This window comes from Pristiophorus japonicus, chromosome 13 (genome assembly GCF_044704955.1).
Source record: "Pristiophorus japonicus isolate sPriJap1 chromosome 13, sPriJap1.hap1, whole genome shotgun sequence".
NCBI lineage: Eukaryota > Metazoa > Chordata > Chondrichthyes > Pristiophoridae > Pristiophorus > Pristiophorus japonicus.
Window position 1 is genome coordinate 117,591,606 of NC_091989.1, and position 27,546 is coordinate 117,619,151.

At 42.7% G+C, this 27,546-nt stretch overlaps 1 protein-coding gene across 8 annotated transcripts in view; it reads left to right on the forward strand.

The window, feature by feature from the left end:
* The window catches only part of plekhg4 (pleckstrin homology domain containing, family G (with RhoGef domain) member 4), a 447,922-nt gene that overhangs the window by 287,908 nt on the left and 132,468 nt on the right, over positions 1-27,546 (forward strand). For all 8 annotated transcript variants that reach the window (XM_070897923.1, XM_070897924.1, XM_070897919.1 and 5 more), the window contains 3 exons: positions 1,268-1,384; positions 3,159-3,257; positions 13,928-14,076. In XM_070897923.1, coding sequence (XP_070754024.1) covers positions 1,268-1,384; positions 3,159-3,257; positions 13,928-14,076 — 365 coding nt within the window. The remainder of the gene's footprint in view (positions 1-1,267; positions 1,385-3,158; positions 3,258-13,927; positions 14,077-27,546) is intronic.

Below are 27,546 nucleotides of genomic sequence, written 5' to 3' on the forward strand. Positions count from 1 at the left end.
CTGAGGCATAGAATATAAGAGCAGGGAGGTTAGAACAGGATAAAACACTAGGCCACAGCTAGAGTACTGCATACAGTTCTGGTCACCATATTACAGGAAAGATGTGATTGCACTCGAGAGGGTACAGAGAAGATTTACAAGGATGCTGCCAGGACTGGAGAATTTTAGCTAGGAGGAAGGATTGGATAGGCTGGGGTTGTTTTCTTTGGAACAGAGGAGGCTGAGGGGAGATTTAATTGAGGGGCCAAGATATAGTGAATAGGAAGGACCTATTTCCGTGTGCAGAGAGGTCAATAACCAGGGGGCATGGAATTAAAGTAATTGGTAGAAGGATTAAAAAGGAATTGTTTCACTCAGAGTATTGTGCAGGTCTGGAACTCTCTGCCTGAAAGGGTGGTAAAGGCAGAAACCCTCATCGTATTTAAAAAGTACCTGCATATGCAATTTTGAAGTGCTGTAACCTGCAAGGCTACGGACCAAGAGCTGAAAGTGGGATTAGGTTGGATAGCTCTTTCTTGACTGACAGACATGATGGGCCCAATGGCCTCATTCTGTCCCGTAAATTTCTATGATTCTATGTTAGAGCAACTGGAAAGTGAAGTCGGACATTTATAGCTAAGATTGTATTTTTTGGAAAATACTGAATTTTCCATTCTGTTAATTATGTGATTAGTTTATTTTGAATACTGGAATGGATGATTAAGAATCATGATGGATGTATTCCATAGAAGTGTTTTTCAGGGCAGTGTTATTGATGCAGTCACAAAAATTGCCAATCAGAAATGTGGCTTTGAGACTTGGTTGGTTGCTGATTTTGGAATCTGATCAATTAAATCAGTAGGTTGAATATTTAGGATCTGATTACTTGTGGGATCAATAAAAGAAAAAAGAAAGTCTTGCATTTATATAGCGCCTTTCACGCCCACCGGACGTCTCAAAGTGCTTTACAACCAATTAAGAACTTTTGGAGTGTAGTCACTGTTGTAATGTAGGAAATGGATTCTTAATTGATTGAAAAGATTCTTTAACACTATGACACATGGCGTACATTCACACAGACACACGATTTTTAATGTTATAGATATGATGAGTTGAATTAAGTAGGTGACTTTCAAATTTAACATAATTTTCAGGTTAGGATTTCTAGTAATTTGAACCATTAATTTTTTTCAAACTGCTTTTATATCTGCTGCTTAATTTAAACTTATTAACAGCTTCCAGTTATATGAAATCTCAATTGATTTTTATTTTTTTATTTTGTGTACAGTTTGAACTTCTTACCTCATTGAAGTCACTGCACAAATATGTAGAAAGCAATCAGCTGCCACCAGAATTTGATGGAAATTTCCCCTACTGTCACAGTAACTGGATGTGCTTTCGTATGGTGAGTGACTCTTGAATTGTATATACTGCAACTTTGACCCTTAACAGCTGGATGTGACCACCAAATGGAAAAGAGGCCTTGATATGATAACAACTAAAGTTAGAAGCAACCAGGACCTAAATGGAAGCTATTTGTCTGCCATTTGTTGTTGTTTATGATGTACTGCTTTGTGCAATTCGACACCTAATCTGTCAGTCTCTTAAGTTTAAGTTTTAACTGTCATAATTTATTATAATTCTCTGCACTTAAAAACATGTATCTATTTCTTTTCAGTATTAGGGAAGTTTCATTTTTCTATCTATACAAATTTGAATAAATCAACATTTTAGTGCTTTTTGTAAAACAAAATGAATATCATAGGTTGTGGAATGAACGATCTGGTCTGTAGGTTATGAGAATAACCATGGTAAAGCCATGATTCAGCACTGGTTCCACTTGCTTTCCTGAAGTGCGGTGGTGGGGTGGGGGTGGGATGATTTCGAAGAGTGTTTTGTAGAGATATGCATAATACAAGTCAAGCTACTAGAATATAATTTGCATTTATCAGATTGCCTCCATTTAGCAACATCCCTGGTTTCAATCAATCTCTAAATCTCTAAGGTATATTATTGGATTTTGTTTAAGAATTACCTTGCACATTGTCCAATATCCTTCCATAATGACATGACAGCAGCATATTATATGACATGTGGTAACCAACTGACATTATAGCAGTACATTACATTTGCGCCTGGATTTTCCTTTTTGGTATGCTCGCTAGTGGAATTGTGGCACCAATGTACCTAACGTGCTGCTTCCACACAATTTTCCAGGGTCAGCCTCATTTATACTCTGAGTGGTCTCTTGTCATTGTCATTGCATGTGTTTGAGAGCTTGTCTGTTTGAGGATGGGAAAAGGTGTGCTGCTGCAGGGTTTAAATGCCTGCAGCGGCATAAAGGGCCAGACATCATCAATTTCAGGATCCTATTTTTGGCAACCAGGATTGAAAATCATTGCATAGTGTCTAAGATGTTTGCTCCAAGGCACATGATTTTCCAGGGCACAGCTTTCCAATAGGAATCACTGGGGAGCAAACAAGAGTGGAAAACTTGGCTGATTTCCTTCCCCACCCAAGCTCGAGAACATTGAAAGAATTGTACTACCCTATTGACACTTGGTTGAAAATAGCTTACTCAGCACAGAACAGGAATTGAATCTAGAAACCCCCTGGTCTCTCTGGCACAGTGGCACACTATGCATTTACTCACCTCACCTGCTCGGAGTAAAGCTATCAGATTAAGTGTTTTACAGCAGTGGCTTACAAACATTACAGTATGAAGAACCTCTTACAAATACTGACACAGACCTGGGGATGCCCTACTGTGACTTCCAAGACATTGTCAACTATCCAAAGGAAAACATTGCTGTCATTGTTTAAAATGCTTCACTTTTGCCCCCATCCCCTTCTCCCCAGGAGCCACTCTCTCTCTTTAATTAATAGACTATTGTTCATTTATTATAAAGTTATTCATCTGACGAGCATATTCCACTTAAAAAATGCTTTTCTAGTTTGAAAACCATTGTTTTCTCCATGAAGAATGTAAAAGCAACAGCAAAGTAATATGTATTAGTAAATATATAATAGACTGAGGATAACCTGTTCGACCATTTATTCTTTTTTCCCCTCGTGTGTGTTATCTGGAACATATTTAGTCTCTACTTTTGCCATAATATAGTCAGATTGAAATAATGTTGATTTTGAATTCTATTCAGCTGATTTAATTACTCCTACAGAAACTGGAACAGCTTACACAGGGATGCAAAGCAGCAAAGAGTTTCCTTCAGAGCAACATAGAGAGCCTGAAATCAAGTAAACTACCAGAAACGGCTGAGGTAATTTTTAAATGTTATGCTGGGAAACATGTTACAGTATTCACCTACAGAAAGCAATTTGGACACTGAGATCACTCTTTTTTGTAGATGGAAAATCCTCCAAGGCCCACTGACCTCTGACAGAATAAAATCTACCCTCTGGTTTCTGCACAATTAGCTCTAGTCATATTTAATTTTCAGTTAAATGCCTCAATTCTTTAAATAATAGATTATTTAATTAAAATTATAATGTTCAAATGCATTAAATCTGAAGTAAATTCAAAGAACCCTACATTTGATTTTCATCAGAGGTATTTTACATCAGAGGGTAGTTCCTTGTGGCAGGTTTTAGGCATGCAGGGACTAAAAAGTGGAATGGCACAGATTTTGCCAGTTTTCCAGTTGAATTATGCATTGCAAAGTTTCTCATGGGGCATTTAACACTGGCACACAGTGCTTTTGTAAATGGTGTGAAAGTTGAATTTCATAGATAACAAAGTTATGAGTCGGCGAGAGGTGCGTGGAGAGGCAGTCGGGACTTCGGAGAGAGGCCTATAAAAGGCACAGCAGGGAGTCCGGGGCCCAGAGACGGCGAGAGGTGCAAGGAGAGGCAGTCGGGACTTCGGAGAGAGGCCTATAAAAGGCACAGCAGGGTGTCCGGGGCCCAGAGTCGGCGAGAGGTGCGTGGAGAGGCAGTCGGGACTTCGGAGAGAGGCCTAAAAAAGGCACAGCAGGGAGTCCGGGGCCCAGAGTCGGCGAGAGGTGCAAGGAGAGGCAGTCGGGACTTCGGAGAGAGGCCTATAAAAGGCACAGCAGGGAGTCCGGGGCCCAGAGTCGGCGAGAGGTGCAAGGAGAGGCAGTCGGGACTTCGGAGAGAGGTCTATAAAAGGCACAGCAGGGTGTCCGGGGCCCAGAGTCGGCGAGAGGTGCGAGGAGAGGCAGTCGGGACTTCGGAGAGAGGCCTAAAAAAGGCACAGCAGGGAGTCCGGGGCCCAGAGTCGGCGAGAGGTGCGAGGAGAGGCAGTCGAGACTTCGGAGAGAGGCCTATAAAAGGCACAGCAGGGAGTCCGGGGCCCAGAGTCGGCGAGAGGTGCGAGGAGAGGCAGTCGGGACTTCGGAGAGAGGCCTATAAAAGGCACAGCAGGGTGTCCGGGGCCCAGCATTGAGGAGGTGCGTGGAGAGGCAGTCGGGACTTCGGAGAGAGGCCTATAAAAGGCGTGGCTTGTACAGCTACAGGGAGAAGGCAAAAAAGAAGTAGAAAGAAATAGAAAGGTGACGTCACAGCCAAGGGGGTAAGTGATTGGCTGGTGATTGGTGAGTAGTTTTTCTTTTCTTTTTTCTCCGACAACAGTGAGTAACTTTCAACATTGTTGTTGCCAATTTAAGTTAATCTAAGGGTTAAGTCATGGCAGGAGAGCTCGGTCACGTGATATGCTCCTCCTGTACCATGTGGGAACTCAGGAACACTTCCGGTGTCCCTGACGACTACATCTACGGGAAGTGTATCCGCCTCCAGCTCCGGATGGACCGCGTTGCGGAATTGGAGCTGAGGGTGGATTCACTCTGGAGCATCCACGATGCTGAGAATGACGTGAGTAGCATGTGTAGCGAGCTGGTCTTACTGCGGGAGAAGGGTCCACAGCCAGCTAGGGAATGGAAGACCAGCAGGAAGAGTAGTGCAAGGAAGGTAGTGCAGGGGTCCCCTGTGGTCATCCCCCTGCAAAACAGATACACTGCTTTGAGTACTGTTGAGGGGGATGACTCATTAGGGGAGGGCAGCAGCAGCCAAGTTCATGGCACTGTGGCTGGCTCTGCTGCACAGGAGGGCAGGAAAAAGAGTGGGAGAGCGATAGTGATAGGGGATTCAATTGTGAGGGGAATAGAGAGGCGTTTCTGCGTCCGCAGAATGGTATGTTGCCTCCCTGGTGCAAGGGTCAAGGATGTCTCGGAGCGGGTGCAGGACATTCTAAAAAGGGAGGGAGAACAGCCAGTTGTCGTGGTGCACATTGGTACCAACGACATAGGAAAAAAAAGGGATGAGGTCCTATGAAACGAATTTAAGGAGCTAGGAGCTAAATTAAAAAGTAGGACCTCAAAAGTAGTAATCTCGGGATTGCTACCAGTGCCACGAACTAGTCAGAGTAGGAATCGCAGGATAGCGCAGATGAATACGTGGCTTGAGCAGTGGTGCAGCAGGGAGGGATTCAAATTCCTGGGGCATTGGAACCGGTTCTGGGGGAGGTGGGACCAGTACAAACCGGACGGTCTGCACCTGGGCAGGACCGGAACCAATGTCCTAGGGGGAGTGTTTGCTAGTGCTGTTGGGGAGGAGTTAAACTAATATGGCAGGGGGATGGGAACCAATGCAGGGAGACAGGGAAACAAAAAGGAGGCAAAAGCAAAAGACAGAAAGGAGATGAGGAAAAGTGGAGGGCAGAGAAACCCAAGGCAAAGAACAAAAAGGGCCACTGTACAGCAAAATTCTAAAAGGACAAAGGGTGTTAAAAAAACAAGCCTGAAGGCTTTGTGTCTTAATGCAAGGAGTATCCGTAATAAGGTGGATGAATTAACTGTGCAAATAGATGTTAACAAATATGATGTGATTGGGATTACAGAGACGTGGCTCCAGGATGATCAGGGCTGGGAACTGAACATCCAGAGGTATTAGAAACATAGAAACATAGAAAATAGGTGCAGGAGCAGGCCATTCAGCCCTTCTAGCCTGCACCGCCATTCAATGAGTTCATGGCTGAACATGAAACTTCAGTACCCCCTTCCTGCTTTCTCGCCATAACCCTTGATCCCCCGAGTAATAAGGACTTCATCTAACTCCCTTTTGAATATATTTAGTGAATTGGCCTCAACTACTTTCTGTGGTAGAGAATTCCACAGGTTCACCACTCTCTGGGTGAAGAAGTTTCTCCTCATCTCGGTCCTAAATGGCTTACCCCTTATCCTCAGACTGTGACCCCTGGTTCTGGACTTCCCCAACATTGGGAACATTCTTTCTGCATCTAACCTGTCTAAACCCGTCAGAATTTTAAACGTTTCTATGAGGTCCCCTCTCATTCTTCTGAACTCCAGTGAATACAAGCCCAGTTGATCCAATCTTTCTTGATAGGTCAGTCCCGCCATCCCGGGAATCAGTCTGGTGAACCTTCGCTGCACTCCCTCAATAGCAAGAATGTCCTTCCTCAAGTTAGGAGACCAAAACTGTACACAATACTCCAGGTGTGGCCTCACCAAGGCCCTGTACAACTGTAGCAACACCTCCCTGCCCCTGTATTCAAATCCCCTCGCTATGAAGGCCAACATGCCATTTGCTTTCTTAACCGCCTGCTGTACCTGCATGCCAACCTTCAATGACTGATGTACCATGACACCCAGGTCTCGTTGCACCTTCCCTTTTCCTAATCTGTCACCATTCAGATAATAGTCTGTCTCTCTGTTTTTACCACCAAAGTGGATAACCTCACATTTATCCACATTATACTTCATCTGCCATGCATTTGCCCACTCACCTAACCTATCCAAGTCACTCTGCAGCCTAATAGCATCCTCCTCGCAGCTCACACTGCCACCCAACTTAGTATCATCCGCAAATTTGGAGATACTGCATTTAATCCCCTCGTCTAAATCATTAATGTACAATGTAAACAGCTGGGGCCCCAGCACAGAACCTTGCGGCACTCCACTAGTCACTGCCTGCCATTCTGAAAAGTACCCGTTTACTCCTACTCTTTGCTTCCTGTCTGACAACCAGTTCTCAATCCACGTCAGCACACTACCCCCAATCCCATGTGCTTTAACTTTGCACATTAATCTCTTGTGTGGGACCTTGTCGAAAGCCTTCTGAAAGTCCAAATATACCACATCAACTGGTTCTCCTTTGTCCACTTTACTGGAAACATCCTCAAAAAATTCCAGAAGATTTGTCAAGCATGATTTCCCTTTCACAAATCCATGCTGACTTGGACCTATCATGTCACCATTTTCCAGATGCACTGCTATGACATCCTTAATAATTGATTCCATCATTTTACCCACTACTGAGGTCAGGCTGACCGGTCTATAATTCCCTGTTTTCTCTCTCCCTCCTTTTTTAAAAAGTGGGGTTACATTGGCTACCCTCCACTCCATAGGAACTGATCCAGAGTCAATGGAATGTTGGAAAATGACTGTCAATGCATCCGCTATTTCCAAGGCCACCTCCTTAAGTACTCTAGGATGCAGTCCATCAGGCCCTGGGGATTTATCGGCCTTCAATCCCATCAATTTCCCCAACACAATTTCCCGACTAATAAAGATTTCCCTCAGTTCCCCTTCCTTACTAGACCCTCTGACCCCTTTTATATCCGGAAGGTTGTTTGTATCCTCCTTAGTGAATACCGAACCAAAGTACTTGTTCAATTGGTCCGCCATTTCTTTGTTCCCCGTTATGACTTCCCCTGATTCTGACTGCAGGGGACCTACGTCCTGAATGAATTCAACATTCAGGAAGGATAGAATAAAAGGAGAAGGAGGTGGGGTAGCATTGCTGGTTAAAGAGGAGATTAATACAATAGTTAGGAAGGACATTAGCTTGAATGATGTGGAATCTAAATGGATAGAGCTGCAGAACACCAAAGGGCAAAAAACGTTAGTGGGAGTTGTGTACAGACCTCCAAACAGTAGTAGTGATGTTGGGGAGGGCATCAAACAGGAAATTAGGGGTGCATGCAATAAAGGTGCAGCAGTTATAATGGGTGAATTTAATATGCACATAGATTGGGCTAACCAAACTGGAAGCAATATGGTGGAGGAGGATTTCCTGGAGTGCATAAGGGATGGTTTTCTAGACCAATATGTCGAGGAACCAACTAGGGGGGAGGCCATCTTAGACTGGGTGTTATGTAATGAGAGAGGATTAATTAGCAACCTCGTTGTGCGAGGCCCCTTGGGGAAGAGTGACCATAATATGGTGGAATTCTGCATTAGGATGGAGAATGAAACAGTTAATTCAGAGACCATGGTCCAGAACTTAAAGGAGGGTAACTTTGAAGGTATGAGGCGTGAATTGGCTAGGATAGATTGGCAAATGATACTTAAGGGGTTGACTGTGGATGGGCAATGGCAGACATTTAGAGACTGCATGGATGAACTACAACAATTGTACATTCCTGTCTGGCGTAAAAATAAAAAGGGAAGGTGGCTCAACCGTGGCTATCAAGGGAAATCAGGGATAGTATTAAAGCCAAGGAAGTGGCATACAAATTGGCCAGAAATAGCAGCGAACTGGGAGAAATTTAGAACTCAGCAAAGGGTTTGATTAAGGCAGGGAAAATGGAGTACGAGAGGAAGCTTGCAGGGAACATTAAGACGGATTGCAAAAGTTTCTATAGATATGTAAAGAGAAAAAGATTAGTAAAGACAAACGTCAGAATCAGGGGAAGTCATAACGGGGAACAAAGAAATGGCAGACCGATTGAACAAGTACTTTGCTTCAGTATTCACTAAGGAGGACACAAACAACCTTCCGGATATAAAAAGGGTCAGAGAGTCTAGTAAGGAGGAGGAACTGAGGGAAATCCTTATTAGTCGGGAAATTGTGTTGGGCCAATTGATGGGATTGAAGGCCGATAAATCCCCAGGGCCTGATGGACTGCATCCCAGAGTACTTAAGGAGGTGGCCTTGGAAATAGCGGATGCATTGACAGTCATTTTCCAACATTCCATTGACTCTGGATCAGTTCCTATCGAGTGGAGGGTAGCCAGTGTAACCCCACTTTTTAAAAAAGGAGGGAGAGAGAAAACAGGGAATTATAGACCGGTCAGCCTGACCTCCGTAGTGGGTAAAATGATGGAATCAATTATTAAGGATGTCATAGCAGCGCATTTGGAAAGAGGTGACATGATAGGTCCAAGTCAGCATGGATTTGTGAAAGGGAAATCATGCTTGACAAATCTTCTGGAATTTTTTGAGGATGTTTCCAGTAGAGTGGACAAAGGAGAACCAGTTGATGTGGTATATTTGGACTTTCAGAAGGCTTTCGACAAGGTCCCACACAAGAGATTAATGTGCAAAGTTAAAGCACATGGGATTGGGGGCTGACATGGATTGAGAACTGGTTGTTAGACAGGAAGCAAAGAGTAGGAGTAAATGGGTACTTTTCAGAATGGCAGGCAGTGACTAGTGGGGTACCACAAGGTTCTGTGCTGGGGCCCCAGCTGTTTACACTGTACATTAATGATTTAGACGAGGGGATTAAATATAGTATCTCCAAATTTGCAGATGACACTAAGTTGGGTGGCAGTGTGAGCTGCGAGGAGGATGCTATGAGGCTGCAGAGTGACTTGGATAGGCAAGGTGAGTGGGCAAATGCATGGCAGATGAAGTATTATGTGGATAAATGTGAGGTTATCCACTTTGGTGGTAAAAACAGAGAGACAGACTATTATCTGAATGGTGACAGATTTGGAAAAGGGGAGGTGCAACGAGACCGGGTGTCATGGGACATCAGTCATTGAAGGTTGGCATGCAGGTACAGCAGTCGGTTAAGAAAGCAAATGGCATGTTGGCCTTCACAGCGAGGGGATTTGAGTACAGGGGCAAGGAGGTGTTACTACAGTTGTACAGGGCCTTGGTGAGGCCACACCTGGAGTATTGTGTACAGTTTTGGTCTCCTAACTTGAGGAAGGACATTCTTGCTATTGAGGGAGTGCAGCGAAGGTTCACCAGACTGATTCCCGGGATGGCGGGACTGACTTATCAAGAAAGACTGGATCAACTGAGCTTGTATTCACTGGAGTTCAGAAGAATGAGAGGGGACCTCATAGAAACGTTTAAAATTCTGACGGGGTTAGACAGGTTAGATGCAGGAAGAATGTTCCCAATGTTGGGGAAGTCCAGAACCAGGGGTCACAGTCTAAGGATAAGGGGTAAGCCATTTAGGACCGAGATGAGGAGAAACTTCTTCACCCAGAGCGTGGTAAACCTGTGGAATTCTCTACCACAGAAAGTTGTTGAGTCCAATTCACTAAATATATTCAAAAAGGAGTTCGATGAAGTCCTTACTACTCGGGGGATCAAGGGGTATGGCGAGAAAGCATGAATGGGGTACTGAAATTGCATGTTCAGCCATGAACTCATTGAATGGCGGTGCAGGCTAGAAGGGCCGAATGGCCTACTCCTGCACCTATTTTCTATGTTTCTATAAAGCATCTTTAATGTAGAAAACATCCCACAACACTACTGAAGAAGAGGAGAGAAAAATAAATAAAATAGTAAAGGAATAAATTGCAGCCAAAATTTGTGTCCTGCCACAGTAAGAACATGCATGGTAACCATTCAAAGGTTGTAAGTCTCTTTGATAAAGTGCAACATCCCCACTGGCACCTGGGAATCCATGCCCCAAGACTACCCTAAGCATCGTGGAGGACGCTGAGCACCTTGAGTCTCGTCGCCGAGAGCATGCAGAAACCAAACGCAGACAGCGGAAGGAGCGGAAAACCAGACTCCCCACCCACCCTTTCCTTCTACTACTGTCTGTCCCACCTGTGACAGAGACTGTAATTCCCGTATTGGACTGTACAGTCACCTGAGAACTCGCTTTTAGAGTGGAAGCAAGTGTTCCTCGATTTTGAGGGACCGCCTATGATGATGATGGTTAAGGCAGTCTGAGTGTTTTGCATGGGACAGCAGTCAATGTGTAACCAGGTGTGAGCAAACACTTTGTAACATATATACTGTGCCTATCTATTCAATATAAATACTAGTGGGTCATCTTAATCTTGGCTATTTTTCTTCAGATCTGAATTTTTTTTCTGGATTTGCTGCCAGTCTCTCGGGGAGTAGGGAGGGTACAGAATAAATCTATGCATTGCCTATCTGGCTCTGTTGACTGCTCTCCTGCATAGCAGATGCGATGCCGTACAAAACAGGGCAACTCTCCGTTCCTCCACTTGTTGAAGTGACGCATCTTTTTCATTTGTAAAATTGGGGGCCTTCATGATGCTCCATTATAATTGTAAACATCTCCCCAAATATTCTTGCCCCAAACATGTATTTCAGCACCAATGTCCCATCTCTAAGTCAGTGAGTTCCTTGATACTGGCAGATTCCCCACCAAGAGCTCATTCTGAACATCTAAAGTGACAGGAAACAAGGAGTTAGTGTGGGACATCTGTGCATAACTCAGATAGGTCCAAAGTCCACTCTACAGTTCTCCCTGTCAAAACGTGGTCAAAGGGATAACCATCCCAAGATGTTTTTACATTTTGAATTATGTCGTATAGAAAGATATCTTCTTGAAGCTATATAGTTGATTGTTTATCTGACCTGTTCAATGTCACTGAATTTCTTTCAGTTGATGGATGGTAAAGTAGAAAGCAGACCCTTTAGGTTATTTGTGTGTCAAAGCCACTAATTATTTTGTTGTAATTAGGTTAATGAGAGAGCCATGTCAAATTAACCATGGATGTTTGTATAACTGTATGAGATAATTTACTCGTACCATCAGGATAAATACGCTTTGAAGGCAGAGTGAAGGAAATTAGTTTGGTAATGAGATATTGATTGATGTGACAATGCAAGTAAAAGAGGCCAGTAATAAATAAGGACCACTTTCTTACTCAATTTGATTATAGCTAAGATTAAAAGTAGAAGAAACAAATTGTTTCTATTTGGATAGCTTTTGAAATTTGCCTGCATGTCTCCTGCTGCCTAGATGGAAAAGATCTTGGAAATGTCAGTCAAAGATGAGACAATTTCACCTCTTTTGGAAGTAGTGTCAAACACTACATGACAAAAACCTTGTATTTCTGATTACTGTAATTATAATCATTTCCATTTCAGTGAATGCATTATATGTTACTTATCTGTCACGTGTTTCCTCTGGTAATTTTAAATAGATAATACAAAGTCTTAGCCCTCAGGCTGTTGCCATTTCATGATTGTCTTGCTTGGCCAGACAGTACTGCAAGCTTTGAGGTTGAACTAAGCACGAATAGCTACTTCAGTGTCAGGAGCCTGATTGATTGCCTCTGGAGCCTAATAGTGCCCAGATAAATGAATTTTTCCACAGATTTTGGAGCATGAAATAATTTTATCGTATCAAAAGTTTTTGCTCTCAATTTAAAAATGTTATTCTATTTTCATAAATAAAATGCAGATATAAAATGTAAAATCCATTTGCCTGGATGAGTGCAGCTCCAACAACACTCAAGAAGCTCAATACCATCCAGGACAAAGCAAACCCGCTTGATTGGCACCCCATCCATCACCTTAAACATTCACTCCCTCCAACCGGCACACCGTGGCTGCAGTGTGTACCATCTACAAGATGCACTGCAGCAACTCGCCAGGACTTCTTCAACAGCGCCTCCCAAGCCCGTGACCTCTACTGACTAGAAGGACAAGGTTAGCAGGCACATTGGAACACCATCAACTGGAAGTTCCCCTTCACGTCACACACTATCCTGATTTGGAAATCGGTCGCTGTTCCTTCATCGTAGCTGGGTCAAAATCCTGGAACTCCTTACCTAACAGTACTATGGGAGTACCTTCACCACATGGACTGTAGCAGTTCAAGAAGGCGGCTCACCTTCTCGAGGGCAATTAGGGATGGGCAATAAATGCTGGCCTTGCCAGTGATGCCTACATCCCATGAACTAATAAAAAAAAGTACATAAATCTTCATACCTCAAAGGCTATAATGGTTGAACTTGCAGATAATTAAATTCTGATACAAACTTGTGAAATTCGATGTACAAAGGAAGAATTTGCATTCATATAGTGCCTTTCCCATCCTCAGGATGCCCAAAAGCTCTCTACAGCCAAATAATTATGATTATAATGACTATACTTAGCTATACTTAGTCACTGATTATGTTACCAAAAGCAGCAGCCAATTTGAACACAGTGAGGTCCAGTAAATAGTAATCACCCCTTTGCTTGGGTTTTTCTTCTCATTCATCCTTTCCAGCTGAGAATTCAGTCATGTCCCAGAGGTCCAAAGCTGTGGAAGTAAATCCATGTCTCAGCACTTCACTGGCACAGTGTTGGGACTCCTTTTTGCCTCCTGCTGAAAAGAGCTACTTAATTTTGAGGTGTTCATTTACAATATATTCTTGAAAAATGTGTTGAAATAGTTCTGGACTGATATAATTTTAAAGATCTTTGGAACGGTTGCTGAAGGCACAATTTTAAAAGAAACATTTCATAGGCTGATCTCGCCCCTTTGCTCCATCATTCCCTGCAAACACCTCCTTCCCTGCTCCTTCTTGGGAAGACTTCTGGAGTACCATAGGAATCTATCAGTGCTTCAGGCTACAGATGCCTGAAATTCTGTCCTCAAATGCTCCTAGCCTATTATAAATGATGTAGTATGGTATACTACTACAGGCAAAAGTAGTAGTATAACTGCATCTGTTTATTTCTAACTGGATGTACTTTATAATAAAGCCTAGAACGCTTTTTGCCCAAACTAAATTAATTTTAAAGTGTTGGTTTTACTGCTACGGGTAATAGTTGCTGTAAACTTAAATGCCAATGACTATGTCAATTCTCCCAAAGATGAGAGACCTGGCTATGTGTGGTAGTTGATATGATGATGACATAAACATTGATCAGTGTCCTTTATATTAAATGGTAATATTGTGTAACCTGTAGTATACTTGTAAAAATAATACATATCATTTAACCTTGTTGCCAGGAAGCCAGTGTTCTTTTACAGCAGTATAGACAACTAATGAAGAATGTTCTGGAAGATGTTAGATTGGTTAGACTACAGCTTGAAGGAGGAGCTATCCTGGCCAGACTGAGAAAAGAGGAGTCATATGTCACTGGAACAGGAGTGTACAGGTAACTTCAATGATGTCTTTTATGAGAGAATTTCTCAGTCCACAAGGTATGGTAGCATAGTGGTTATGTTACTGGACTAGTGATCCAGGGGCCTGGACTAATAATCCAGAAATGTAAATTCAAATCCCACCACGGCAGCTGGATTTTAATTTAATATATATAATGCAATTAAAAAACTAGTATCAGTAATGGTGACCATGAAACTACTGGATTGTTGGAAAAACCCAATTGGTTCACTAATGTCCTTTAGGGAAGGAAATCTGCCATATTTACCCGATCTGGCCTATATGTGACTCCAGACCCACAGCAATGTGGTTAACTCTTAACTGCCTGAAATGGCCTAGCAAGACATTCAGTGGTACCAAACCAAAAGTCAGCACTGCAGCAGTTCAAGAAGGCGGCTCACCACCTTCTCAAGGGCAATTAGGGATGGGCAATAAATGCCAGCCTTGCCAGTGACACCCACATCCCGTGAACGAATAAAAAATGTTTAAAGTCCATTTTGTTAGGAATTCAGTCATTTATTTTAGATCACAAATCTGGTGGCACTTTATCTAGTAATGTTCATAACTTTTGCATTATGTATTATATATAAATTATATGTAGGACTTACGTTATATTGAAGTCTTCTCATACAGTTGGAGTTGTGCATCAATAGATAGATTCTACAGCAATGTTGTGGAGAAAATTGTGTAGATTTGAGCCAAGTTGTTAATTGAATCACTTGCCAATAACATAGGGAGGTATGTAGAAGACTAATTTTAAGAGAAACTGGCCATTCACCTCTAGGTGCCAATCCTACCAAGACTAGTGAGATGGAAGTCTCCTCTGTCTCCTGCCTGTAAGGGTACTGCATTCATTTAGTTTGGGCATCCTCAATCTAGTTACTACAAGGGCAGAGGCCACAACAAAAAAACTGCCTAAATTTAGCCTCAGTTAGGCCACACATAAATAGGAAAAATATGACACTGGTGCTGGAAGTTAGCAGAGCTACATGGTTGCAGCAGTGTAGAGGGAGCTATACTCTGGATCAAACCATTAATCTCATCTGGAAAGCTTGCTGACACTGGGTATCTGACAATGGAAAGAAAGAAAGAACTTGCAATTATATAGCAACTTTCATGACCTCAGAATATTGCAAAGTGCTTCACAGCCAAATAATTATTTTTGAATTACTGGTCACTGTTGTAATGTAGGAAAAAAAATGTTCCATTCCTTGGCACCAACACCTCGACTTTGAAACCAAAAAATAGTCAAGAACTAATTTTATTTTGAACCCTTTTTGTATAATAAGCGATGCTTTTGCTTTGGCATTTTTGGCATGCTTGCTGGGAGTGCACATTCCCATCCTGGATAGAAAATCAAGGGCTCACGTATACAATTTTCTGCTGTTCACCTTCTGGTGAGGGAGCTCCATGGAAAATTACAGGCTTGGGGTGCTTAATTTTCAGGTATCTCATTCCAGCAAAAGCAGTTATGTACTGAGCACAGAAATGGATAATCTCTCCTTAATTTCTTTCCTCTTCCCTCCCCCTCCCCCTCCCCCCCATTTAAAACTTACCAGCGATGTATCTCTGCCTGAAAATAGTCAGGTAAATAAATGCTGCCTCTTCAGTATTACCCTATATACTCAAATATAAGATGACTGACTTAGAAAATTCCACCCAAACTGAAAACAATTCCTATCAAATAAGGGTCACGTCACAAACTATCCACTGACATGTTCAGTTTTGTGTCAGCTGCAATCCATAAATAAAATGTTTCTGTCTTCCCTCTCACTTCAACCAGCATATGCCTGTCAAGCCGAAGTGCCACTCCTCTATTGCTATTGCATTTACATAAACTCTCCCTCCCAATTTCAGAATTTCAGTCCTGGCTCTGACTGTGCATTATAAATCTCCTCCCCCCAAAGATTTTGCTGAGCTATCTCCAATTTTGAATCCACAATGGAAGTCTGAACTGAAAGGGGGAGTGAAAATTGCTATTTAAATACAACTAAGTAAACCATTGCAACAGTGAATGGAAATGCAGCAATATTATGATGCTGAGTCCACCATCTCATCAGTAGGAAACCTAAGGTAGGATGTGACTAGTGTATAAGATGACATCCCACTGCCCCCTCACTTTTATCTCCAAAGTAAACAAAAATGTATCTTCTAATATTCAAGTATAAACAATATACAGTGAAGATCATGCAGAGGAACCCTTTGCCTCATGTCGCATAAGCACCCTCCTTTCATTAAAATAGTGTAAAATAAAATAATGTACGTAAGACTCTTCTTTAGAGCTCTGACTACATTAAGAAAACAAAGAGGAGAAAACTGAGGATTGATAGCAAGATAATGTCACATCAGTCATGGTATCCATCATCATAGGCAGTCCCTCGAAACGAGGATGATTTGCTTCCACGCCAAAATTACTATATTAAAATGTATCACTTACTGTTCTGTCTCATTTCCTTTTTGTTATACATCTAAATGCCTGTGAACCACAAAGCATCTTACTGCCTAGATTTGGCTATAAATAAAAAATAACCTGCAGATTAGGAGGACTGATCGGATGAATCAGTCCCCACTTTCCTCCAGGAAATGTGCTACTTTCGGACAATTATCCATTTCACTTAGGGTGAAGAAGGGGGAAAATTACAGTTTTTGTATTCCTCACATTGGGAAACATGAAATTGCAATTTAAAAAAAAAATAAAGCAACAAAGAAAAGCTTGAGATACTCAAACAAAACTGTTTATATGGTCAATAGTGTAGAAACAAATTAACCGCATTTAAAGAGGTCAATAAACTGATGAGTGGCATACACAAAGAGTGAAAATTTCGTGTTCACCATCAAAGTTGCGTGTTATCGGCAACTGCAGTTAATGGCCACTGCAAATGGCCCCAATGCTAACTGAGTGAAATTGGTCGAGGGGGCATGGAGATAGGTGGCGCAGGGCTCAACTTCCACACAATGCCGTCTTGGTGGTGTTGCGGGAGGGATCCAGGAGGAAGTTCCTGTCCAAGTCCGGCAATGCAGCTTCCCACAGCTCTGAGCGAAGCTGTGGAATTCACAAGAAATTGTGGGTAATGAAAGGGCCATACACACTGAATCAGTACAAAATAAAATGCAGTGAATCAATAAATTTTTCTGCCCTTTCTGCCTTTTAAGAAATATTCAATATTTAAAAGAAGTTCCAAATGTGAATATGCAACTGTTAGAGCTGAATTATCTTCTTAACATCAACAAATGGGTAAACTGCCTCAGCACTAACACAAAAGGCTCAGCAAGCCAGGGAAGGGGCCCCGAGAGTCTCAAATGCTGCAGCTTTGTACAGGGGGGTCAACACTGCAAGAGCGGCCCTCTACCCACAGGAGCCAGGAGACCCTCCGGTAAGAAAGATCTGTGAGTACATCACTAAGGCCGCCACTGCCAGCAGTGTCACCCACTCCACCTGGTTCCGGTGCTCAAAGAAGCTCCACGACCTCAGACCACTGGTCAAGATCAGTGAAGACATCTTCAAAAGCTTTCTACCAATTTCACCACTAGCCTCACACACTGTTCAATGCACAACCCTCAATCACTCACCTGCCAACAATCTGCGCCAATGACGAGGCACATCTCCCATTCCTAGCCTGACCTCAACCCCTTTGAGGAGATGTTGCAGGCCATTCTTGGCAGAGGCATGGTTAAGCTCTTGGCTAGCGGCGGGGTTGAAAGGATACAAGATGCAGGTATTCTCATTCATTATCCTCCTCCTGTCGTGCACCTCTTGCTTTCCCGCCCTCCCGTCAGCACAACTCCATCCTTGTGCCTTCCTCCTTTCACACACCCAAGAAATACAGCCTGCCCAGCCGTGGGTCAACAAGAAGAGGCAGTCTGCCCAGCCAGTGGGATTGCAGGTGGATGATTCCATCAAAGGGGTTTCTGGGATGCATCCTTCTGTCTAATTCCTCCTCTTCCGCTTTCTCCTCTTCTGCATCTTCTTCTTCCCTCTGCAAGCGGGTGCTGTAAATGTGAAATGACAGCATAAAATTCTGGAAATACTTAATTGGTCAGGCAGCATGTCAACCTGAGAGGTTAACTCTCTTTTTCTCTCCACAGATGTTGCGTGACCTGCTGAGTATTCGCAGCATGTTCTGTCTTCGCAAAAGCTTTCATGTACCATCCGAGCCCTTGCAAGCGTCAAGCAGCACTCCCTACACACTTTTTAAAAAAAACATTTCACATCTATTGCAGCAAGCCACCAGTTCAATAAAATAAAAAAAAAAGTCCAAACCCTTAAATTCAAACTAACCTGATGTGCATGTCCCTTTCAGAGCTGCAGACTTTGCCACTGTCAGCCTGCTTGCACGCCAAATTAACCTGGCATGCTTAGGACCCAGCGCTAGGGTCAAAGTTCACGGTGATGTTAAGACAGCGTTGCAAGCCGATTGAAGTCACCACAAAGGGGAAAAGAAATATGGTGGCTGCGGCGAGACCTGCCACCAGCTGATAAAAGAGCGGTGACCACCATTTTATCGCCATTTCATGGCGCTAAGGAGTGGTGATAAATATATGAATTTCTAGCCCAAAGTTTTCCTGCATGAGAACTGTCAGAGAACTGCTGCCACCAATAGGACAAAAAGAATTAAGAGTGTGGTCCAGAACAAGTGGAGTGAGGGAAACTATTACTTATCCGTGTAGGCTGTGAATTTCTTATAGGGACAGGATATGATCTATATTTTATTCTCCTGTGGGATAATGGAAAAAAACATTTAGTGGGAGTTTTAAGTTCTCCCTAAGACTGAGAAAGACTGCATTTACCTTTACACTCGCGCTCCATACCTGTCTTCAATTGTTACGAGGATATTTCTATCCTTATATTCCATGCCTATGTAACTTGAGTTTCCCTCTGCCCATTTGCATGTGCGTTTTGGCTGCCACTCCGGACCCAAGTCCATCACTTCTATTTCCCCTTTTCTCACTCCTTTTTTCTTTTCTTTTTATCCCTCCTGTCATCATGCCTCCTTTCAACATCCCTTCTCAGGTCCTCTGCCCACCCAAATTCCTACCCCAATCCTTCAGCACTCCAACTTTCCTACTCTCCAGCTGCCGGTCTAGGCTTGACTCCCTCTTAGATAAGCCTACCACTTCCCTTTGCTTCTCTTGGCATCCTCTGAGGGGCCCATTGAGGCACTCGTTGTTACCTCCTGATGAGAAGCAACCCCAACTGCCCCGTCCTACTCTTTCACCGATCTTTCCACCCAGTGCACAAGCTGGGGACTAATCTTGCCAATCTTCTTCCTGTCCCACTCACTCCTCCCAGTGCTGTCTCTGACTCCACCAGCGGATTGGCTATCACCGCCCCTCTCCACATCTTCTTCCAGAATGACCGTTCATTTGTGAACAAGGGCCTTGCCATCCATTAACTTATTGTGGATGATTGCAGTGACGTCATGGCCTTGACGGAAACCCGCTGAGGGGTGAAAACACCTTTTTCCTAAATGACATTTCTCCGCCAAGCTATACTTTCCACCATTTGACCCATCCAATCCTCCGCAGTGGTGTTTTAGCCCTTATCACCTAATCCCATCTTGGTCTGCCCCCTACTCCTCTGGCACCATCTCCTCCTTTGAGTATCTCACCTTGTTCCACCCCTCTTGCCTCTCATTTAAAATCCTTATTCTCTACTGCCCACCAAGTACTAAGCCAAGTTTCTCAGCGAAACATCTTCACTGCTTTCCTCCTGCAGCCTCTGCACTGAGCACCGAGCAACTTCTCATCTTCTGTGATTTCACCTTGCATCTCAACTCATCGTGCTCTCCCTCCTCTGAGTTCACTGCCCTCCTATCCTATCCTCCCTAAATCTCGTGCTCTATATTAACTCCCCCACCCATATCCATGGCTATCCCCTTGATGTCACCATCTCACATGGCCTCATTACTTCCATTGTATCAATCACCGGTAAGGCCATCTCTGCTCACCTTTCTTTTATCCCTCTCCACCCACATACTCCTTCTCCCTCCCATCCCCACTATCCTCTGTGTCCGCTCCTGGAAAAAAAACTTCCCCCAAGTCACAACTGCACTTTCCCCACTGTCCAGCCTTTGGCCCTCCATTCACCATGACATTTCTGCAGCTACCAATCTGCTCAATTACACCTGAACCTCCACCTCTGATGTCCTGTTCCCCATTAAAACCATTACTCTCTCTCTCATCCTGATCTGTAGCAGACAACGGGTTTAACCATTCATCACCTCATCTGGCTGGACCACATAAAGCATTACCGGGTCCTGCACTCCTCTGCCAAAATTGCTCACTATTCCAGGATTATCCTGGAATGCACTACAAAACCGTCTTCTTAACCCCTCTCCCCTGCCTCCTCCACTATGACTTCCAACAACAAGTGCGAGAAGCTCATGGACTTCTTTGTCTCTAAGATTGATACCATATGTTCAGCTGCCTCTGCCCCTTCCCTCTCTTCCCCAAGCCCACTGAACCAAACTTCCTCTAAGATTCCCCCTTGCCCTAGCCTTAACCTCCCATCTTCTCGTTTCTCTCCTATCTCCTCTCATTTCCTCACCAAGCACATTTTGTCCATGTTAGCTGATATTGTTAATGATCCCCTCTCCTCGAGTAAAGTTCTACAGTTCCCCCTTCCCCTGACAGCTTGTCATTATCAACCACCTCCTATAAAAACCCACCCTTGACTCCTCCATCCTTGCAAACTACCGCCCCATCTCCAACCTTCCTTTCCTATCCTAATTCCTTGAACATGTTGTCTCTTCCCAAATCTGTGCCGTCTTTCCGGAACTCCTTGTTTGAATCACTCCAATCGGGTTTCTGCCACTGCTACAGTTCTGAAATTGCCCTTTATCAAAGTACAAATGACATTCTATGTGACTGTGACCATGGTACACTATTTCTCCTCATCCTTCTCGACCTGTCTGCAGCCCTTGAGATGGTTGACCACACCATCCTCCTCCAATGTCTCGCCTTCATTGTCCAGTTGGGTGGGACTGCACTCACCTGGTTCCATTCTTGTCTATCCAGTCATAGCCAGAGAATCAACTACAATGGCTCCTTTTCCCGCTCCCGCACCATTACCTCTGGAGTCCCCCACGGATCTATCCTTTCTTTGCCTGCCTCCTATTTCTCATTTAAATGCTGGCCCTCAGCGACATCATCCGAAAACACAGTGTCAGTTTCCACATGTACGCTGATACCACCCAGTATACTTCACCACCAACTCTCTCAACCTCTCCACTGTTTCTAAATTATCAGACTGCTTGTTCGACATCCAGCAGTGGATGAGCAAAAATTTCTTCCAACTAAATACTGGGAAGACTGAAGCCATTGGGCTGAATTTTCCAGGGTGATTGCAGGCGAGGTTGGTGGCGGGTCGGATGGGAAAGTTGTTTTTTTTGACAACGGGTCGGGAAATTCCTGCCATTGTCTTTGGTCCTTGCCACAAATTCCATTCCTTAGCCACCGACTCCATCTTCCTCCCTGCCAATTGTCTGTGGCTGAACCAAAGCGTTTGCAACCTTAGTGTCGTATTTGATACCGAGATGAGCTTCCGACCACATATTAATAACAACAACTTGCATATCCACTCCATCAGCAAGCCTGCCTACTTCCACGTCTGTAACTTTGTCTGATTCTGACCTTGCCTCAGCTCATCTGCTATAACCCTCATCTATGCCGTTGTAACCTCTAGACATGACTATTCCAATGCTCTCCTGACCGGCGTCCCATCGTCCACCCGACATAAACTTGAGGTCATCCAAAACTGCTGCCCATATCCCATGTTGCATCAAATCTTGTTCACCCATCACTCCTGTGTTTGCTGACCTACATTGGCTCCCGGTTCGGCAACGTTTCAATTTAAAAATTCTCATCCTTGTTTTCAAATCCTTCCATGGCCTCACCCCTCCCTACCTCTATCCTCCTGCAGCCCTACAAGCGTCCAATTTTGGCCTCTTGTGCATCCTGATTTTAATCGCTCCTCCACTGACAGCCGTGCCTTCAGTTGCTTAGACTCTAAGCTCTGGAATGCCCTCCCTAAACGCTCCTTAAAACCTTTGTCTAAGCTTTTGGTCATCTGTCCTATTATCTCCTTACGTAACTCGGTGTCAAATTTTTGTCAGATAATCGCTTCTGTGAAGTGTCCTGGGGGTTTTTACAATGTTAAAGACTCTATATAAATGCAAGGTGTTGTTGTCTTAACATTTCTTTGCGTGAAGTTGTTATGCCTATGCCAAATTATGGATCGTTATTCAATACAAATGGCTTCTCGAGTTTGCATTTCTACATTATGTATTATTGCAATGATCAAATGCACTTAATATTTGATATAAAATGTATATTTTTAAGTTATTTGGAGAAGGTAATCTATGTTTTGATTTTGTCATATGCTTAATCAAAATTAACTGAAGTTGGATTGTGGCCCTGAAATTCCATGGTGCTCATAACTTCAGTGAGAGACTGGCAGCAACCTCAGAGAAATGGTGCAAGTGGCTGAAAATGCTGGTGTTATAGCAGGAGACCAAGAGAGCCCTCATAAAATTCAGGTCACTGTGTTATTCAGGCATGTGGTCGCTTTATAAGAGAATCAAATAGGGCATGCCTTGCTACACTAGTCAAAAATCTCTTAGGAAGGATGGATGTCCTTTGTGGATTGTATCGCTTACCTATTTCTGGGACGAGATGACTTGTGCTCTCATGGATGAATACTTGTGGAATACACCTGATCGTGGTTGTAAATAAGGATTGTCAGGATGACTGATATTCTGGAATTTTGGGAGATTCTCTTTGGACCGCGGAGCTATTTCAGAGTTTTATCTTTGATGGCTAATGGTGATGGTTGGTTTACATGGTGAGTGAATTGTACATAATATGTGGAGGGAACTGATTTGACCAGCTAAATGACTTTTCCTCATTCCTTTGTTATGACCACCTTGGAGGAGGTATAGTGATGTGCTGCTCCTTCATTTTCAGAAGGGGTTAGAGGAAGTAAATATGTTATGTTAGCGAGATTGCTTTAAATATCAGGTCAGTCTCCTCCTCTTCCCTTATACTTGCCCATCATAGTCTGTAGACAAAATGGTACTAGCAGTGTGAAATACCAGTTGATCAGTAACATGAAATATGAATATTGTGTGTTGACAATAAAGACCATTAATTCTGTAGTATCAAAATTAGGCTAAAGGCAACATCAACTTTTGAATCCAGCTCAATTTTATTCAAAAAATGTGAATGTGAAAATGAAATAAATACAGTACTAAAAAAAGTGTGTTCAGAGGATATAGAGGATACATGATAATCACAGCTAGATCTACAGTTGAAACTTCTGTAATTCTAACATTTGATCAGCTGCATAATGAAACTATATAGATTTGTTATTCGCATAGTACATAGTAAGTTTTGATAAGTATTCCAGTTTTCATCATTTGTTTACAGATCGACTTATTTTCAACTGATTTTTTAAGTGTTTTATTGTACAAGACATGAAGCTGTTTCAGTTTAACTAAATTCAGTAATTAAGTTTAACGGCCCTTATTTCTTTGTCAAAGTGATAAAAAGCTGCTTTTGGCAGTCTTCATTGTGATATAAACATGTTTATTTGAGACCGATCAAAACATCTGTGGAAGTCACAAATAATTAAAATTCCTGAGAACACTTTGTAGAACAATTTCCTCTTTTGTCATTGTCTGGAGGATTTGAAACATACCAATGATAATGAATCATCAAAGTAGACATTAAAAGCGTGGTGCAGAACAAATCCAGGAAGCGTTTGAAACAGTGGAGATGAGTGTTTTTAGTTAACATTTTTCTTGGCTTGCTTTCAGCCTACTAAGTACCTGAAGAAATAATTGGTTTATGAACAGTCCCTTTATTTCTTTTTCAATGTTTCATTTGATTGACTTTATTTTCAGCAACAACAACTTGCATTTATATAGTGCCTTTAATGTAGTAAAACGTCCCAAGGCACTTCTCGGAAGCATTATTCAGTAATCCAAATAGTGGATAAAATTGTGGTGTATAGTTTAAGGAATTAATGAGAACCATAATTAATCTTGGTCAATTTTTTCTTTGTTTTCCTGCTTAGTCCATAATCATGTGCTTCCAGAACTAGTTTTGTCGGTCATTCTATTTTACTTGATACTTTATTTCCTTCGTTCCTCTTTTGGGCAGACAATAGGAATAAAAATAAATGGGTGCAGTATAAACTTGCACTTTATTCACTGATTTAAAATATAATTATTCTGTTAAGTTAATGAGATACTGGGTTAATAAATAGTGGATCATATGGCATACAGGTTGAACCTCCCTTATCCTGGTCTCCCTTATCGGGCACCACTCCTCGTCCGGCAGCATTCCCGGCCGCTCCGACATGAACAAATTGAAGTCCTTCCTCGCTGCTAACTGTCGCAATCGCTGGCCTGACCCTGCGATCCACCGCCCCCCCCCCCCCACTACAATCTCTCTGCCGCACTTCAAGCCCTAAGCTAGCCAGCCCCGATATCCCTTTGCTCAGTTCCTGTCCCATCCAGTTTAATGTGACCTCCCCTTGTCCTGCAAAATCCCTTATCCGACACAGGCCAGGTCCCGAGGGTGCCAGATAAGAGAGGTTCAACCTGTACTTGGTTTCATAAGCAGTTTATTTCAATCACACAGGTCGAACTGTGTGAGAACATCGCTGCAGGTCGGGGCTTCAAAAAGAGCTGGAGCGGCGGGCCCTTCACCATCGTGGGCCACCTCGATGAACATTTCTGCAGGTTGGGGCTTCAAAAAGAGCTGGAGCATGCCACTGAAGATTCCAGCGCGAGCTGACACAAATGTGCAACGGCTTCAAGGTGGGCGATTGGGTGACGTCATCAGGACCCAGGTCGTCGTTTGGAGAATGGGCAGGAACATCGGCTGGGCCCTGGTACTGCAGAGGAGCGGGAAGGTCGTGGCAGACTTGCGATGAGTGATCGGGGCAGAGGAGCGATGAGGGATCGTGGCTGAGATTTGGTGGGTGATCGGTGCGGAGGTGCGGCGAGTGTTTTTGTGGCAGAGAAGTAGAGAGAAATCGTGGCAGAGGTGCGGCGAATGAGGCTACGGGGCCCAGGGCAGCACGGGCCAGCCCAAACTGCAACATGTATGCGCACTCGGTCCGTGCAGCAGAGCAGGTCTTCAGTCATCCTGATTAACCCTTGCCACTGGATAAAGGCCTAGCTCTGTCAAGCCTGTGTGGTGGTTGATGTGCAGCAGTCACCTCACGTTAAAAAAATCCACGCACAGGCATCTTCCACCCCCTCAATTGGAGTTCAAGACTGGCACATCGGATTCTTCATTGAAACATCTATGAACTCATGTGGAAGCAAGTCATCCTCGTTCAAGGGACCGCCTATGATGATTTCAATCAGTATCACTTCCCAGATGCTGAGATGGGGAATGAGACTACTTTTTTTTGTTCAAAATAATAGCTTGATTTTTTTTGTTGGAGAAATAATTTTAAAAATAGCTGTTACCCTTTTATGCTTTTCTGTGATTGGTGGCTCCTAGATCAGCTCACAGGCCAGTCCAAAGCTGTGACTCCTATTAGTTTCAGTGGAGCCATGCTATGATGTCACTGGATGGCCGAATCGTGAAGAGACAATTCAGGCAATAAATAGGAATGTTTTAAAATAAAGTCAAAGAATTGTTTTATGCATATATTTTTCTATATAACATATGGTATCAGTTTGATCAAAAATGTACTCCCTCTGTACTTTTCTTCTCCATTAAATAAGTAACTGAAAAGAATCTGTCCTTTTCTTATACCCTTTACACTTTCTCTCAGTTGGCCCAGTGGGATGGTCTGCGAGCACGATCTCTATCAATGTTAACTGTAGATTTCTAAATGAAAGCCTGGCAGTCTTCTGTTAGAAAAGCAAACTTCCCCTTTAACTTAATGAATGCGGCCCAGGTGGTTTGAATTTCAACTTGCCTTCATTGTGTTTTATTCCAAAATCTCTTTTTAAAAAGTGTTTTTATCAAAGTATTTTTAACATTTGTGGCTTAGGGAGAGGGGAAAATCTTGATGCTGAAGTAAATTTTAATCGAGAGAATGCAGCAGGAGTGCTGATCATTTTTATTACTTCGTTCAATGGAAATGAAAATTGGGCGGTTTCTATAATGGGCAGACAATCTGCAACACCAGTTTTGCGCCTAGGCTGCGTTAAAAATCTACCCCATTGTCAATGATGCAATCTGTGATTTATTCTATGGGTAATTCATTTTTAATTATTAAAAATATTCTTAAATCAGAATTAAGACATGAGGGAGTTGGTCTTTGAAACATTTTTAAAAGCACAAAAATATTTGCTTCATATTTTATATTTTCAAAATGTACTACCTTGAATGCCTAATTTAGATCTTGTCTCTTTCTCTTTTGTTTGCTTTTATTTTTATGACAAGTACTACCATTATAATATTTCATACTGGTGAATTCTGATTTATGCTTTAGCTTGGTGAAATATCACGTCTCTGGGCAGTGAAACTATTAGTCACCAAGGATTAAAATAGATGCTGTTATTGGTATTTTAACCGAACCAGTTTTGCGGTTATACTTATGTGGATCACAAATACACAAACTATGCATTAAGTATGTGATACTAATCATAAAACTAGCATAGATGCATTTAAGGGGAAGCTAGGTAAGTACTTGAGGGAGAAAGGAATAGAAGGATATGTTGACATGAGGTGAAGTAAAGTGGGAGAAGGCTCGTATGCAACATAAATACTGGCACAGATCTGTTGGGCCGAATGGCCTGTTTCTGTGCTGTTACTATATAATTCTATGTACTATGTAATATGATGTATACTTGATTCTTTTTGCACTTAAAGTAAAAATAAAGTTTAACCCTCATCAAAATTGAAATATTCAGTCAGTTCATTAGTATGGTTAAAGTTTCACTTTTTAGTTAGGACATTTTATACGAGGCCATATTTTCTTTGTTTATTAACATTGCAGTATTTTCTGGTTTAGTACATTTTAGGACTGCTGACCACAATACAGTGACATTTTGTCATCAGACTGTGGATCTGCCACTTTCTCAATAACTTGTGTTGCACTAACCACAAAAATAACAGATTTTTTTCATAAATTGAGAATCTGCCAATAACAGTCTGTTTATTTCATTTGTTTTTCATTTCAGTATTATATCCCAAAGTAGTCTGCCAAAAATGTTGTTAGTTAGAATTCAAAGATGTAGATTGACTGTTGAGATAAATTGAAAGCACTTTGTAAATTAATCGTAGAGGGACTAGTTATTTTAAAAATAGCTAAATGATTACATTTGCTAAATAAACATCTTGCACCAGAGAAGTAGGAATTCTGGTTCTTACTATTTTCATAAGCATAGAATCTTACAGCTCAGAAGGAAGCCATTTGGCCCGTCATGCCTGTGCCGGCTCTTTGTAAGAGCTGTCCAATTTAGTCTCACACCCCAGCTCTTTCCCTATAACCCTG